At 43.3% G+C, this 16,355-nt stretch overlaps 1 protein-coding gene across 1 annotated transcript in view; it reads left to right on the top strand.

Moving 5' to 3' along the window:
- Positions 1–323: 323 nt before the first annotated feature.
- Positions 324–16,355, top strand: part of slc15a5 (solute carrier family 15 member 5) — a 40,891-nt gene continuing 24,859 nt past the window's right edge. The window contains exons 1-3 of the mRNA XM_072241404.1: positions 324–648; positions 12,358–12,574; positions 14,721–14,890. Of these exons, the coding sequence (XP_072097505.1) occupies positions 324–648; positions 12,358–12,574; positions 14,721–14,890 (712 nt within the window). The remainder of the gene's footprint in view (positions 649–12,357; positions 12,575–14,720; positions 14,891–16,355) is intronic.

The following is a 16,355-nucleotide window of genomic DNA, read 5'->3' as shown; positions in this document are numbered from 1 at the left end:
CAGCAGAATGATTCAAAGAAAGTTGCTAATGCTGGAAATCTCTCATATGAAGTCCGGATCACGCAACCCCTGCAAAGAAGGCAAAGGTTTCTGGATCTTTATGCCAAGTATTATCAATATGTGTAATGAAAGTCCGCTTTCATTTAGCGAGACTAGGGCTCGCTCGTTGGTACAGCATCAAGGCACGATGTTATAGTCACACTTGCCCGCGAAATTCAAACCATACATTCTACCAGTCTGACAACTGACTAATAAGCGCCGGCAGGTCCGACGCGCAGACCTCACACGGCCGGGGACGGGGCAGCGGGAATGGTTGTACTGTAATGGGTTTGGAATACCGACAAGGAGCCGGACAGTGGAGAGGAGGGAACGAGAGCGGAGGCATACGGCATTCCAGAAAAAAAGTGCAGATTGTGGTCTGCCTGCTTTCTGTTGAGCTGTGTGAGCGCTTCACTCACCTAGGCATCGTCTGCAACATGATTCTGTTTTGCACAATGAAGCTGGGCTACGAGAACTACGAGGCTGCGATGGTCAACCTGTGCTTTATTGGTGCCAACACCCTGACTCCAGTCTTGATGGGATGGTTGGTAGAGTCTTGCATGGGAAGGACTACGGTGGTTTATATCTGTGCACTCCTTCACTTCATAGGTATGGGACCTGTTAGAATTTACCATTGTTTTACTGAGAAAATGGTAGAGAAATAGAGGGTTATGTGGGAGGGAAGGGTCAGATTGATTTTAGAGTAGGTTAAAAGGGCAGCACAAAATCCTGGGCCAAGGGGTCTGTTCTGTGTTCTATTGCTATACACAGTGCGTTCTGGTTAATTGCTCCATTAAGGCAGCCACTTATTTGGGACAACTCTTAAAGAACAAAAAATAATCAAGAAAATAGCCGGATTCCCTTAGTTTATTTGGGTTTCTGTGCCACTTAATTGGGACAGGAGAACATTCCTAAACAGTTTCTTAACAAGCATCAGTCAAAAGAACTTCTGTGGCCATTGGACACTACACTGTGCTTAGAGCAGTCAGTTTTTTAAATAGCATCAGTTGCACATGTTTGTGTTCAAAAAGCAGAGATTTTTGTCACCGAGAGTTGCCCAGAAATAAACAGTAAGACAATTCAGAACTGTTTTGCTCACTGCAGTTACAAGCATTCAGGCTTGGAGTGAAAATGAAACGATTTCACTCCTTCAAAGAGTTAGGAGTTACGAAGAATTTGAAGGTACAATCAGCTTGAATGTTGTAATGAAAACTAAGATCTGGAGAACGCGGTCATCAAAAGCATTTGTATGAAGGCAGTCCATTATCTGCACTAGGTGTCTGCGCTGATTTAGTTCATTTACAGTCAATCAAGAGAAGATGGCAGCGTGTTGGTTGTCTGTTGCAGGGGTCCCCAACCTTTTTAGCACCGCGGACCAGTTTAACATTGACAATATTCTTGCGGACTGGCCGACCCGGGGGGCGGGGGGGGGGGTGAGTGGTAGGGTTGCCAACGGACAAGAGTAACAGTCAAATACATTGTGTTTACCCCGAGAAAGACTACCATGACCATGAAGCCTTGCGTGGGCACCTGTGTGCGCATGCGTGATTGCATATAGGTGCCGATTTTTTGTCTAGAAATCATTTTTGGCGATTCTGTTCGGGGGGGGTGTTAATCACAACCGGAATATAGGTCATAAGTGGCTAATACACTCAATTTTGTTTCTAAAAGGGTTTATCTAACGAATTTAATATTAAACACACTGTGCATATTTTCCTCGCATGAATATTGTGATAAGACAATTTTCAGGGGAGGACAGGGGAGCTTGAAGTAAGTGTTGAATGAACTTCCAGTAGAAGTGGTAGAGGCAGGTTCGATATTATCATTTAAAGAAAAATTGGATAGGTATATGGACAGGAAAGGAATGGAGGGTTATGGGCTGAGTGCAGTACGGTGGGACTAAGTGAGAGTTTCGGTGCTGTAATTGTTATATGGTTATATAAGTCACTTATAAGTCAATAGCATCATAACATTTTAAGTAACGTTTGGATATTAAACACGCGGCACATATTTTCCCTGTATGAACATATAAGATCATTGCAACACACCAATATCGCTGAATCAGTGGGAGCCCTGGGCTTGTTTCCCTGCAACAAGACGGTGCCATCGAGGGGTGGTGGGAGACAGCGATGCTCGAAGGGGGTTCCTTATGTCCAGTCTATTTTGCAAATTAGTTTTCGTTGCGTTCATTGCAGAGATATGTTGGAAATGGAAGCAATGTTTTCAGTGCTTTTATGGCTATCTCAGGATATTTAGCCTTGACTTTGATCCAGAATGCAGGCAGAGATATTATGTCAAACATACTTTTCAGCCCGCCGTCATTTGCAAGCTTGAGGAGTTGATCTCCTTCCTGCGCTGACATGGATGACGCGTGGGTAATGACCTCGCGTGCGTTGAAGCTCAACAGTGGGCGTGACAGGGAATGAGGAAAGGTGCAGCTGACTCATATCGCCAAATCATATCGTTTCCTCACGGCACGGTAGTGCATGCTTTGCGGCCCGGTGGTTGGGGACCGCTGGTCTGTTGTATCCGACGATGATCGTCGAGTGCGTGCAGGAGAGATTTTAAAGTGGAAAAGCCATTGCGTTGGGACAGTGCCATTCTCTCAACCCTGGGAGTCTGTTTCCAATGGTACAAAGAGTCGGCACAAACTGGGATCTTCCTTGGTAGCAGTGGATAGCCCTGACTTCTTCCATGCCCTTCGCTCTCCGCAAAACATTGCAGACCACCAGCTTGGCAGTTGGATCTCACTGTTAATCTCATCTGCCCAGTCCGCAGGAGCTGATTTCACACGCTGGGGATAGGCGTAACCCTATTTTTCCGGAGTATGAGGCTCGCCAGCTACCCTCGCCTGGTTTAGCCCGCTTGTCGACGTAGTGTGGCCACTGCTGCGCGTGAACAGCTACTTGGAGCCCCCGGCAAGAGCTGACTGTCCAGTGGGGATCAAAAGTGAGTGAGCAGCCCCAGAATGGACATGGCAAACCCTTTCACCAGAGGTGCTACCCCCCCCCCCCGGATACCCAATACATGGCAGTGTACACTGGATGAATTCCTTTGACAATCACTATTAGAAACAAATACAACTTTCTATATTATGCACTACAGCAGCATGGGAATATTCTAATTTAAATACATAACTTATTACTCAGTTAAATCACAAGAAGATTTGCAGATGCTGGAAATTCCAGCAACACACACAAAATGCTGGAGGAACTCAGTAGGCCAGGCAGCCTGGGAAAGAATACAGTCAATGTTTCAGGCCGAGACCCTTCATCGGGGCTTGAAAAAAAAGCTGAGGTCAGAGTACGAAGGTGGGGGGGTGGGGAGGAAGAAGTACAAGGTGGTAGGTGATAGGTGAAACTGGGGAGGGGTGAAGTAAAGAGCTGGGAAGTTGATTGATGAAAGAGATACAGGGCTGGAGAAGGGGATAGGAGAGGGTAGAAGACCATGGAAGAAAGGGAAGGGGGAGGAGCACCAGAGGGAGGTGATGGGCAGGTAAGGAGAGAAGGTGAGAGAGGGAAATGGGAATTGGGGAATGGTGAGGGGGGGGTGCAATTACCGAAGTTCAATAAATCGACGTTAATGCCATCAGATTGGAGGCTACCCAGACAGAATATAAGGTGTTGCTTCTCCAACCTGAGAGTGTGGCCTCATCACAGCTGGAGGAGGCCATTGACTGATATGTTGGAATGGGGATGGGAAGTGGAATTGAAATGAGTGGCCACTGGGAGATGGCACTTTTTCTGGCGAGTGGAGCATAGATGCTCAACGAAGTGGTCTCCCCATCTATGTCAGGTCTTACTGATATACAGAAGGCCACACTGAGAGCACCGAATCCCACCACCAAGCACATCTTTCCCTCCCCCCCCCCCACCTTCTGCTTTCCGCAGGGATTGCTCACTGTGGCTCCCTCGTCCATTCGTCCCTCCCCACTGAGCTCCTTCCTGGTACTTAACCTTGCAGGCAGAACAAGTGCCATACCTGCCCCTACACCTTCTCCCTCACTACCACTCAGGGTCTCAAACACTCCTTCCAGGTGAGGCAACACTTCACCTGTGGCCTCTAGTGTATCTGTGAGACCCGACGTAGGTTGGGAGACCTCTTCAATGAGCATCTACACTTCATCTTCCAGAGAAAGAGGGATCTCCCCATGGCCACCCATTTCAATTCTACTAAATATTCCCATTCCGATGTGTCAGTCCATGGCTTCCTTTACTGTCGTGATGAGGCCACACTCAGGTTGGAGGAGCAATACCATATATTCTGTCTGGGTGGCCTCCAACTTGATGGCATGAACATCGATTTCTTGAACTTCCGGTAACTGCGCCCCCCCCACCCACCATTCCCCTAATTCCCGTTTCCCTCCCTCACCTTATCTCCTTACCCGCCCACACCTCCCTCTAGTGCTTCACCCCCTTCCCTTTCTTCCATGGTCTTCTATTCTAACTTCTCGTATCGATCCCTCCTTCTCCAGCCCTGTATCTCTTTCACCAGTCAACTTCTCAGCTCTTTCCTACATCCTTCTCCCCGTCTCTGGTTTCATCTATCATCTGCCACCTCGTTCCTCTCCCTCCCCTCCCCCCACCTTCTTGCTCTGACTTCTCGTCTTTTTTCTCCAGCCCTGATGAAGGGTCTCCGCCAGAAATGTCAACTCTTTTCCATAGGTGCTGCCTGGCCTGCTGAATTCCAGCGTTGTGTGTGTAACTCAGTTAAATGATAGTTTGTCTTTTTTTTTGTATCTCCTTAACTATTTCCATGAAACTTTGGCTAATTGGGCCAAAATATACTGGCTCGGATGTGTTCCAATTAACCAGAATCCACTGTGTATTGTTGAGCATATGCTCCTAACTATAAACTTAATTTCTTGTTGCCATGGTTATTGGTCATACTTTGCTGTCAGTGTTTTCCACTGTAGTTTGCCATGTTATGATATCCCTGTTACCTGTGATAGCGTAGCTGCTGTTTCTGGGCACAAAAGGTCTCAGTAGGATATGTCTTCGCTAGTCTTCTCTCCCAGCTGTTGCCATTTTGTATATATGAAAACAAATCTTGTACTCATCAATTCACTGGAATGTTTGTGCCTTAGGTTTTTTTGTTCACCATGTAATGTTGGCAATTTCAAAATATTTAAGCTCAAAAGAATAAGCTATCAATGTCAACTCTTGGGCAGAATCAGGCTCATTATCACTGACGTATGTGGCGAATTCTGTTGTTTTGTGGCAGCAGTACAGTTCAAGACATAATAAATTTCCTTTGGTAGTAGATATGGATAGTTAGATAGATAAATAGATAGGTAGATAGTGCAAAAGAAGAATAATGAGGTAGTGTTCATGAACTATTTAGAAATGCAATGACGGAGGAGAAGAAGCTGTTCCTAAACGTCCATTGTGGGTCTTCAGGCCCTGTATCTTCTCCCTGATGATCGTAATGAAGGAGAGTGTTGAAAATGAAGGGGGAGTATCAAGGAGTCTGAGTGTATTCTTTAGAAGCAGCCCATACAGAAAGTGGCAGTGACGTATCTCTCGCTCACTGCATGCCCCATTTGAGGGCCTTGCATTGGCCTCATGAGCCACCTCAGAGCCCACGGGAGTGGAGTAGAAGCAAGTCATCCTCAGGCCAGAGTGGAACCTGCTGTTAGGTAGAAAGTTTCAGGGCAATAAAGCGATCTTGACAGTTGACAAAGTTCGGCTGATCTGTGACTCAAATTGGAAATAGAGGTGGTAGTGTTCCCATGACTCTGCCGTCCTCGTCCATAAGGATGCTAGAGAGGGGTTTGACAGTGGGATCTGAGCTCAGCCATCCTCCAATACAACCACAATGTCACCACTCATTATTTAAAAGTTAAGTGTTCTTTGAGTGATAACATATCTTTTGGTGATTGATTAACTTCAACACAGTAAAAATCTTACCTTAAATAACAGATGTTGGTATAGCTATTGTCTTATAGGCCTAGTAGTGCAAAGGAACTAATTCAAATCCATGGAAAGATGGATTTTGTTTGAAAAGTTAGCAATTTTAATAGCGGTCATGAAACAACCAGCCACAACGACCCATCAGGGTCATGGATACTCTTTTGGTGTACTCCATATTTGACACAGAGCCCATAGTAAAATGATTAACTTCTGTTATGACCCCAATTGTAACTGAGGGAAATTACCGGTGGCCACAAGTGATAGATTGAATTAAAATAATCTCATTAATCTCTTGAAGGTTTTAAGCAGCCACTTTGCTTTGTTAAGATCGTGGATGACTAAATTAGGGCCTTGACCTGCAGTTTGCCAAATATGGCCTACAACCCCTTTTGTCCTGGCCTGCTGAAATACTCTGCTGCAGTAGCTCAAATCTTCTCTCCTGCCATTGTGGAGAGAAAGGGTGAATTAGGGGAAGTCGAGGGGCGAGGGGATTGGACAGACAATCAGGGCAAGTACTCAGGAGCTGAACACATTGGCAGTGATAAGAAAAAAGATGAGGATAACCATTAATGACGAAAAATTCAAGATGACACTTATTTGGAGGAAGAGGCCTTTGACTCGTCTCATTGTGTAAATCTCAACATCTCAGTTGGAATTCTGCTTGTTATTGTATAACAAATTAATTGTACTGAGAATTAATATAAGCTCCTCTGGAACCTCACAAGCACAGTAGGACTGCGCACAGTAACATCAACTGCGTATTGTGTGTATGCTCAACGACTTGTGCTCACTACAACATTGAACACACATCAATGCTAGATTTTTGGCTTCATCTTGAAATGGCTCTTCAAGCACAGAAACATGGGCAGTTCTAATTGAAGTGGAATAAATACTCCCCCTCTTTAGATATTAATTTTTTTTTGCTGCAGTGTGATTCCATAGGGGCCTTTTGTACAACAGGACAGTGATAATATAACTTGAAGCTCCAGGATGAGCATTGTTTCGTGCATACTTGTACAAGTTGTGGAAAAGTTACACTCTTGATGCTTCAGAGGAGAATTACTGTACCTGATTTTAGTTTCCTCTGATGGTGGATTCAAAGCTCCCCATAAAGCTGGACCTGATAGATAGTGGGTGGTATAACTAGCTCTGCAGATTGCTGTCCGTCCCTTTAAGTACAGCTTCCTGGTCTGAATGTGGGATCGGAAAAAGTACTCTCTAGTTTCCAAACAAACTATATATAAATTTGTCATTGAGCGTTAGCTGAATATTATCATTAATTAAGGGTACAATGGTTAGAATTACGGTAGCTGTATTTTAATTCAGTCCATTACGGTTAATTGGGCCCAGTTAACCGGGGCAGCCGTTTATTTGGGACAGCACTTAAAAGAACATAAACTAAATCAAGAAAATAGCCAGAATTCCCTTCATTTATTTAGGACACTGTGCCAGTTAATTGGGACAGGAGACTGTTGCTGAACAGTTTCTAACTCGTGTCAGTTGTGTGGACTTGCGTGGCTGTTAGACGCTACACCGTGCTCAGGAAGAACAGGTTTTAAATAGCATCCGTTGCATGTGCTCGTGTTTAAAAAGCAGTGATAGTTGGCGAGAAATAGTGGTACGACAATTTGGAATTGTTTTGCTCACTGGGGTTTTCAAGCATTCAGGCTTAGAGATGCCAGAAACAGCCAGAGGTGGGTGAAAATGAAATGACTTCACTACAAGTTATGAATTACAAGGAATTTGACGGTATCGGCGATCATCTTAAAGATTTGGTGAATGCATTTGGCAAAAGCATTGTATGAAGACAGTCCGTTATCGGCACGAGGTATCTGTGCTGATTTTGTTCATATACAGTCAATCAAAAACATGGCAGATGAATTCCTCTGTTGCTGATTATCAGGAACTAATACACAATTTTATACTATGGTAGAGGTTCTCATTTGTTCTGTAATTCATTTAAATACACTAATTGTTACAGCAAATTGGCTTTTTTATATCTTTTAACTATTTCCATGAAACTTTAGCTGATTGGGGCAGCCACTTAATTGGGCCAAAATGTACTGATCCCGACGCGTCCCAATTAACCAGAATCCACTGTATTTGTTTATTTTTTATACTGTACTCATTTCCTTAAAAAACTCAAATAAATAGCTTCAAAAATCCACTTAGGTGATTCTTAAAAGTGAATCTTTGCATTCAGTGGAGCTTTTCTTAAAAGCAGCACAGTAGTGTGGCGGTTAGCACAACATCTTACAGCTGTAAGATTGAGGTTCCATTACCGCCACTGCCTGTAAAGAGTTTGTCTGCCATCCCCATACCCATGTGGCTTTCACTGGGTGCTTCAGTTTCTTCCTATGTTCCAAAGACGGTTAGGGTTACTGAGGTGTGGGCGTGCTCTGTTGGCTTAGGAAGCACAACGGCACTGGCAGGCTGCCCAGCACAGTCCTCACTGATTTGATTTGATGCAGATGATGCATTTCGCTGTGTGTTTCGATGTACATGTGACAAATAAAGCTAAACTTTATCCCTTTATCTTTAATAACGTCTGTTAAACAACCCTGCATGAGGTCGAATAGATTCAGAATCCGCAAAAATAGATTAACGGTATCGCTAAAATTGAGCCCCGTTTAAGAGCACAGTGGTGCTTTACAGTAATGTAGCAAGCTCACTGAGGAAGTAATCATACCCAGATTGCAGGCTGAGCTGATCTGGCCATGACTGTCAGCCTTGATTGGAAACCAAGGAGCACAACGGGACACAACGATAGAGTCCAAATGACCAGAAGGTAACTTAGAAGGTGGTTGAGGAGTATGATTGCAACTGACCTGCAGCCCTGTGAGCTTGGCATTGTGTGGATACAGAAAGCCATACCAGAAACCACTGGGGAGAGTCAGATGTGGTCTGTTTCCACAACTTAAGTTGGACGATGAGCTCCATTTCTTCTGAGAGTTAAGAGAAAAAAAAGTGCATAAGATAAAAAAAATGTATGATCCATGTAGTAACAGCTAATCAGCTAAAATAGGTAGTATACCTGAGATGGATTATTTTTGCTAGAAATATTTTAATTCTGCAGAGCCTTTAGATAGGGGAGCCGTGAATTTCAAGTGAAATTAGCTGGGCTTATGGTCTTCTGACCCATATCTGGTTGCACTCTGAAATCAAGACCACATTTTGCAATTATTTATGAGATTTATGAGACAGACAATTTTATTACATTGTCAATAAAAGTAAGTTCCAGAAAGTATTGTAAATCATTAGGATAATATTTTCAATAATGCTTCACATTGTTGAGTTATAATATGAGATGCCTTGATTGGAAAATCTTTCAACAAATACTCTCTTTTCATGACTGTTTAATTATCAGTTATATTCAGTTACATTAATTTATATACATGCACAAAATATTTAATATTATACAATGCTGGAAGTGGAAAAATTTATGCAAGAAGCAGCAAACCTTCTGAAACTCAGTGGATCACAAATAATTCACTGTCAATGAGGTACAGTGAAGTAGAGAAACACAGTCGACAGGAAGCAGCCAGATGATCAGATAATTCCACCTTGTTTGCAATCCAGAATTCCCAAGGATTAATAGATACTGGGTGTTACAGCTCATTGTCAGAAGTGAGGTTAGCTGCAGACAATTGTCACGCCTGCATAACATGCTATGAACACATGGTTACATCCAATGTTCCCTCTAATTTATGGAGATGAGGAATTTCTTTAGCCAGAGAATGGTAAGTCTGTGGAATTCTTTGCCACGGGCAGCTGTAGAGGCCAGGTCTTCATGTATATTTAAGGCAGAGGTAGATAGATTCTTGATTGATCAGGGCATGAAGGGATACGGAGAGAAGACATGAGATTGGGGCTGAAAGGAAAATTAGATCAACCATGATGAAATGGCGAAGCAGACTTGATGGGCCAAATGGCCTAATTCTGCTCCTGTATCTTATGGTCTAGTTTGTAATGAGCAATGTGTGCAAAACTCTTGTGCTGTGCAATTTTTTGCTCAGTGACAGCAACATGAGCCCACTGAAATATTGATTTAATAATTTCTTCAATAAAAACAGTACAGTATAAGTAAGCCAGTTCTAAAATCTGCAGACATATCATCGCAAACTCCATGTTGTCAACACCGTCTGCATTAGAAACCAGAAAAGGAAATGTGATTAACACGCACAAGATGCTGGACAACTCAGCAGCTCAGGCAGCGTCTATGGAAAAGAGTACAGTTGATGTTTCAGGCTGAGACCCTTCATCAGGACTGGAGAAAATAAGGAAATGTGATTGTGTACAATTGTGAAATATACTTTATACTTTATTGTTGCCAAACAATTGATACTAGAACGTACAATCATCACAGCGATATTTGATTCTGCGCTTCCCGCTCCCTGGATTACAAATCGATAGTAAATATTAAAAATTCAAATTATAAATCATAAATAGAAAATAGAAAAATGGAAAGTAAGGTAGTGCAAAAAAAACCGAGGCAGGTCCGGATACTTGGAGGGTGCGGCCCAGATCTGGATCCACTTGACATGCCTACGAGGTAGAGGGTGACAAACTTCTGTGCCCAGTTTAAAATCATTTGTACACTAGTAGCAAAAGATGTGTGTGCGCGCTCGTGTGTGCACACACACCCCTTAGGCTGATCATTTCCCTCTAGTAGGTCCTTTAAAGAACTGGATAGGAGCACAGTGGCCTGCTGTGCAATAAATTCATTTAAAATATACAAGTTTATTCGCATTTCAGCAAATTCTGAAAACCCACCACGTGTCCCACTCATGAATTTCTCCAAAGAACCCCTAAGCAGCTATTAGACACGTCACTAACGTAGCAGGAGCTGGTAGCTTAGTGTAGTTAGTCAACAGTGCCTAACAAATATTTTAGCTGAGATCTGAATGAGTGCCCCGAACAGGAATGGGCCATTGTGCAGCTGGCTTTGTTTCTGGTTCATTAAATGACACAATAAATGTAATTTCTTCTTTATTTATGACATTGATTGAGAAGTAATTGTTCGTCTGGACACGAAGGAAAGAACTGCTCGTCTTTGAACTGCACCCACCTGGGAGGATGGTAGGATCCAAGAATTTGGCATCTCATTCCAAAAGGTGGCTCTGTTGATGGTAACATGCACCTTCAAAATTGATGTCAAGGACTGCATTTATAACACTGAGAAACATGAGGAAATTCTCCTTTTGACCAGCAGTCCTATTTCAGACACCATTGAGTGGATTAGACCAGTGGTCCCCAACCTCCGGGCCGCGAAGCATGCAGGGGTGCAGTGGTAGCCGGAACGCACCCAGCACATCTTTAAGAAAAAAGCCGAAATAAACAAGCCAATTAATTAGGTGTTGCCCAGCACGTAAATGTCGGCCCAGATTAGGCGGCACATAATTAATTGGCTTGTTTATTTCGGTTTTTTTCTTAAAGATATGCTGGGTGCGTTCCGGCTACTGCTGCACCACTGCTTTCTTCGCGGCCTGGTATCGGAGGTTGGAGACCACTGGATTAAACAGCATATCTTATGAAGAAAGGTTGCATGAGCTAGGGCTATTCTCCTTGGAATGAAGGAGGATGAGAGGTGACGATAGAGGTGTATAGGATGATAAGAGGCATAGATGGGGTGGACAGCCAGAGATTTTTTCCAGGAAAGAAATTGCTAAAACAAGGGGCGTCATTTCAAGGTGACTGGAGGAAAGCATAGGGGGATGTCAAAGGTAAGTTTTCTACATGGAGAATTGTGAGTGTGTGGAACACCCTGACAGTTGTGGATGCAGAAGCAGTTACATTCAGGAGCATTTTTAAAAAACTTTTAGAAAGGCTTGTGGATGATAGGGAAAATGGAAGATTATGTGGGAGGGAAGGATTAGATTGACCTTGGAGTAAGTTAAAAGGTCGGCACAACTTTGTGGGCCGAAAAGCCTGTTCTGTGCAGTTGTGTTCTATACTGGGCAGCACAGTGCATAGTGCAATACATTACAGTACTACTGACTGGGGATTGACTCCCACCACAGTCAGTAAGGAGTTTTTACATTCTCCCCGTGACTGAGTGGGATTCTTCTGCATGTTCCTGTTTCCTCCCACAGTCCAAAGACGTACCAGTTGGTAGATTAATTGGTCATTGTGAATTGTCCCATCATTAGGCTAGGGTTATTTCGGGGGTTGCTGGGTGGCGCAGTTCGGAGGACCAGACGGGCCAATTCCACACCGTTGCTCAATAAATATATAAATATGCTCTTTATATTATTGTCATTAATTTTATTTTCTCTTCATGGGGTCTCATAGTGTTCAGATCAGCTGACAGTATTTCAAAGGTAGTTTTGGGAAGCATGGAGGGTCTGTAGATTATATAAGAGATCTTCCTCTTTGCTAAAAAGATTTTCTCTGCCTGTTTCCGAAGGTACAGTTATGCTGCCCTTGGTCGCATTCCCCTTTGAGGATTTCTACGTTGGTACACACCATAACATCCACACTGACAGCCAGCAGGTTGTGCTCTTTTACGTCGCCCTCACAGCAGCGTCTTTGGGCTCGGGAGGAATTCGTGCCATTGTCTGCCCATTCAGGGCTTATCACCTCCAGGACTGCAGCCAGCACCAGCTTCTAACCTTCTTCAACTGGTCAGTGTCCACCTTTTCCAATCATTGTGTATATATTTTGATAAGGGTATGAAAATGACTTCATTTTGCTAATGTTAAGCCCTCCTTAAATTATACCTTGTAAAACAGTACTCTATTTTCACGTTCATAATCTAGTGGATCACTTCAGTGAAGACAAGGAAAAAGAACTTGAAATTATACCACCATTCATGATCTGATGTTGCTTCAAAGTGTTTCGTAGCTAAAGTGTAGTTGCTGTTGTAAAGTCGGAGAAGTGGCAGACAAGATTTCTGTTGGCTGTATTCATGGGTAGTCATATCCGATTGAATGACAATTAAACTTGAACTTGAAGTCAACAATTCCAGTTCACAACCTTTCCAGTTTGTATCAGAAGTGACATTTCTGATTAAATTTGTGGGTTGCCCCTAGCAATCTTTAGAATATGTTGGTTGTTTAAGCAAATGATGGATTTTACTATATATTTCAACGTTCATGCGATAAATAAGAGAATCTGAATCCGAAGCCATTACTATGTAATATTCTCCACAGATGCTGTCTAACCTGCTGAGTATTTTCAGCTTTCTCTCATTTTAGAGATTCCACAGCTCACTCCTGTGTTCTCATTTCTCCAGACAGTTCTACAAGCCTTCACCTCCCTTTCCAGCTGACACCACCACTAACTCTGTCATTAGAACGTAGAACATTACAGCCCAGGACAGGGGCTACAGCCCACCATGTTGTGCCAGCCTCTTAACCTACTCTGAGTTCAATCTAACTCTTCCCTCTCACATAGTCTCCATTTTGTATTCATCAACGTGCTTATCTAAGAGTTTCTTAAATGTCCCTAATATATCTGTCTCTACCCCCAGCCCTGACAGTGCAATCCACATACTTACCATCTTCTGTAAAAATAAAGCTACCTCTGACATCCCCCCCCCCCCACCATACTTTCGTCCAATCATCTTTAAAGTATGTCCTCACATTGCCGCACTGGGAAAAAGGCTCTGGCTGTACACTCTATCTACGCCTCCATCATTTTTTACACCTCGATCAAGTTCTTTTCATCCTCCTTTACTCCAAAGAGAAAATCCCTAGCGTGCTCAGCCTATCCTCATAAGACATGCTGTTTAATATAGACAGCATCCTGGTAAATCTCTTATGCACCTTCTGCATCCTTCCAGAACTGAACACTGCACTCCAAGTGTGGTCTAACCAGAGTTTTATAGAGCTGCAACATTACCATGTGACTCCTCAACCAAATCCCCCAACCAATAAAAGCCAACCCACCATATTGCTTCTTAACCACCCTATCAACTTGCGCGACAACTTTGAAGGAGTGAGGAGGTGGAGAAGCAGTACAATGGGATCAGTTTTAGATTGAAGGGACCAAGGACTGGAGGCCTGGAGGTGGCCTGTCTTGGGGATGGGGGCCTGACTGTCTGTGTGAGTGGGTGGGAAAGGGGCTAGTTTTTGACTTAAATTTATTTAAATCTTACATCCATCCCACAACGTGACGGAGTAAAAAACTTTGCATTGTGACTCCGTTGCAATGTACAGACATGTGAATTTATAAGTCTAATGGCTTGTAGAAAGAAGCTGTCCTGTAGCCTGTTGCTCCTGGATTTGGTGCTGTGGTACCGTTTGCCAGACGGAAGCAGCTGTAACAGTTTATGGTTGGGGTAATTGAGGTGGAAGAGACGCTGTTGTGTTTTTTTTGCCACACAGCCGGTGTGTACAGTCCAGGTGAGATCTTCGGTGATGTGTATACTGAGGAACGTGAAACTGCTGACCCTCACAACTGCAGTTGTTCTGTTGATGCTCTTGCTGCTGTTGCTTGTGTTGGTCTGCTGAACACTGTGGGCATGCTCTGTTGGTGGCCGTATCTGTGGCGACCCTTGCTGGCTGCTCTCAGTACATCTGTTGGTCTGCTGGTTGTTAACGCAAGCAGCACATGCCGCTGTATGTACGTGTGATAAGTAAATAAAAATCTGAATCTGACAGCCCTCCAACAAAGTCACTCCAAGGATTAAAAGGCCTCCTTCTCCAATATTTGCTTCAAAGCTTCACCGCTACCTAATGTTGGGACTGCTATATCATTGTGCAAATAGATTCCTTAAAAGTCTGTGCTCCTGTTTTCAATGCCAGTTTGTGATCCATCTTCCCGCAGGTTTCACTGGTTTGTGAGCTTGAACTCGGTCGTTGTGTTTGCGAGTATTGCCTACCTTCAGCAGTCTATTGCCAAAAACCTGGGCTATCTCATCCCATTCGCTTCCATACTGATGACCCTGATCACCATTCATATGGTGCGGAGCAGACTCATATTCCGGCCCAAATCAGGTGAGAGCAACAAAAAGTGATCCTTAGGTATCCTGTTTTTATGATGTAGGTTGAGGTTTGTCCTTTGGCTGCATTTAATGAAACCTTCCAAAAAGCAAATAATGTAATGGTGATTTCTTTCTAATGCTTCAAACATTGTATTTCGAGGAGGTGTATCGGTCTTTCACTCAGCTCCCATTCCCCACTGATCAGCTGTCTGCAGGCTTGTGAGGTCATCTCCAGGACCCGCTTTGGGTATTTTTGAACTAGAATGTCACATTGCATGTGCAGTTTGAGGACCCAGTCATTGTCTATTTCCCAGCCAGTTTTTATCAAGTGGCTCTCTGATTTGCATTGTACTAATGGAGAGCACACTTTATTTATACACCATCTGCTTTCAAAACTGATCGCTGCTTCTTTCAATGTGCTCAATTCAAACAGTTTTATCTCACGTAGTTTTCTTTCAGGTATTTTAACGTTTTGAGTTATTTATTAGTGTATGTTAATGCTGTCAAAAGGGTGTAAGTATTGTCTTCAAAGAAAAAGTGTTAAGGGTTCATTTTTATCCTTGGGAAGTCCACATGCCCTTTAACCCTAACAGATAACAAGGGGTTGTATGCACAGTTGCAGATGTTTGCTGTTCTTCCCTCATCCACAAGGTGACAGAGTACCCACTAAAACACTACACGACACCGCAGGGGCTACTGCAGCCTCCCTGAACAGCTTAAAGACCCTGACTTCATTATTGGGTGGAAACCATGCAAGTTTGTCAACCTCCTGTCTATAAAACGCTCAAGGCTTTACACTGGCTCCCAGTTCATCTGTGATGCACAATACCTTGCACGATCTTGTCCGATCATTTGGCAAACCCAGCCCCCAGAATTGCCATAACCATGTTATAAGCAGTCAAGGGGATTGAATACTTCACAAATGTTCAAAACAATTGAAAAATAAATACACTAATACATGATTATTAAAAGAAATCAAAATAAAAATGAATTGCAATACTTGAAAACACGAGAATATTTAGGAGGAAAACCATTTAATTGGTAAATTGACTGTTAGAAACTATTTACCTGTCTTCCTCATGGTTGTTTTCTTCATTGAGTCGAAAGGATGCAGCAGTCTTTGTCAGGTCACAGATTCAGTGGGGAGATTTTCCCTGTGTTTGGACTCCATAGCTCTACTCCTTTGTCTTATGGTCTTATGGTCTGTTCTGTGGTGAGTTTCACAACTAGTGCTATCGGCCATGTAGAAGTTTCGAAATTCCACCTTTGCAGATGAGTTCTGCTGTTATGCGTGGGTGATGGAGATCAAGGGCAGCATTTCTGCAGCAGCTTCGTGCTATGGTGGAACTCCGTCATTAGTGGGAAGAAGTCACCCTTTGCCATATTCCCTACCAAGAGCCAGACTCTCTTTCTAAGGCTAGACTTTGTGCAATGTTAGCTGTGAAAACTTGATGTTTGCAGAAAGAAAATTATCTCTT

This window comes from Mobula birostris, chromosome 23, assembly GCF_030028105.1.
Source record: "Mobula birostris isolate sMobBir1 chromosome 23, sMobBir1.hap1, whole genome shotgun sequence".
Lineage (NCBI taxonomy): Eukaryota > Metazoa > Chordata > Chondrichthyes > Myliobatiformes > Myliobatidae > Mobula > Mobula birostris.
Note: the sequence above shows the minus strand (reverse complement) of the source record. Positions and strands in the feature narration are given on the sequence as shown.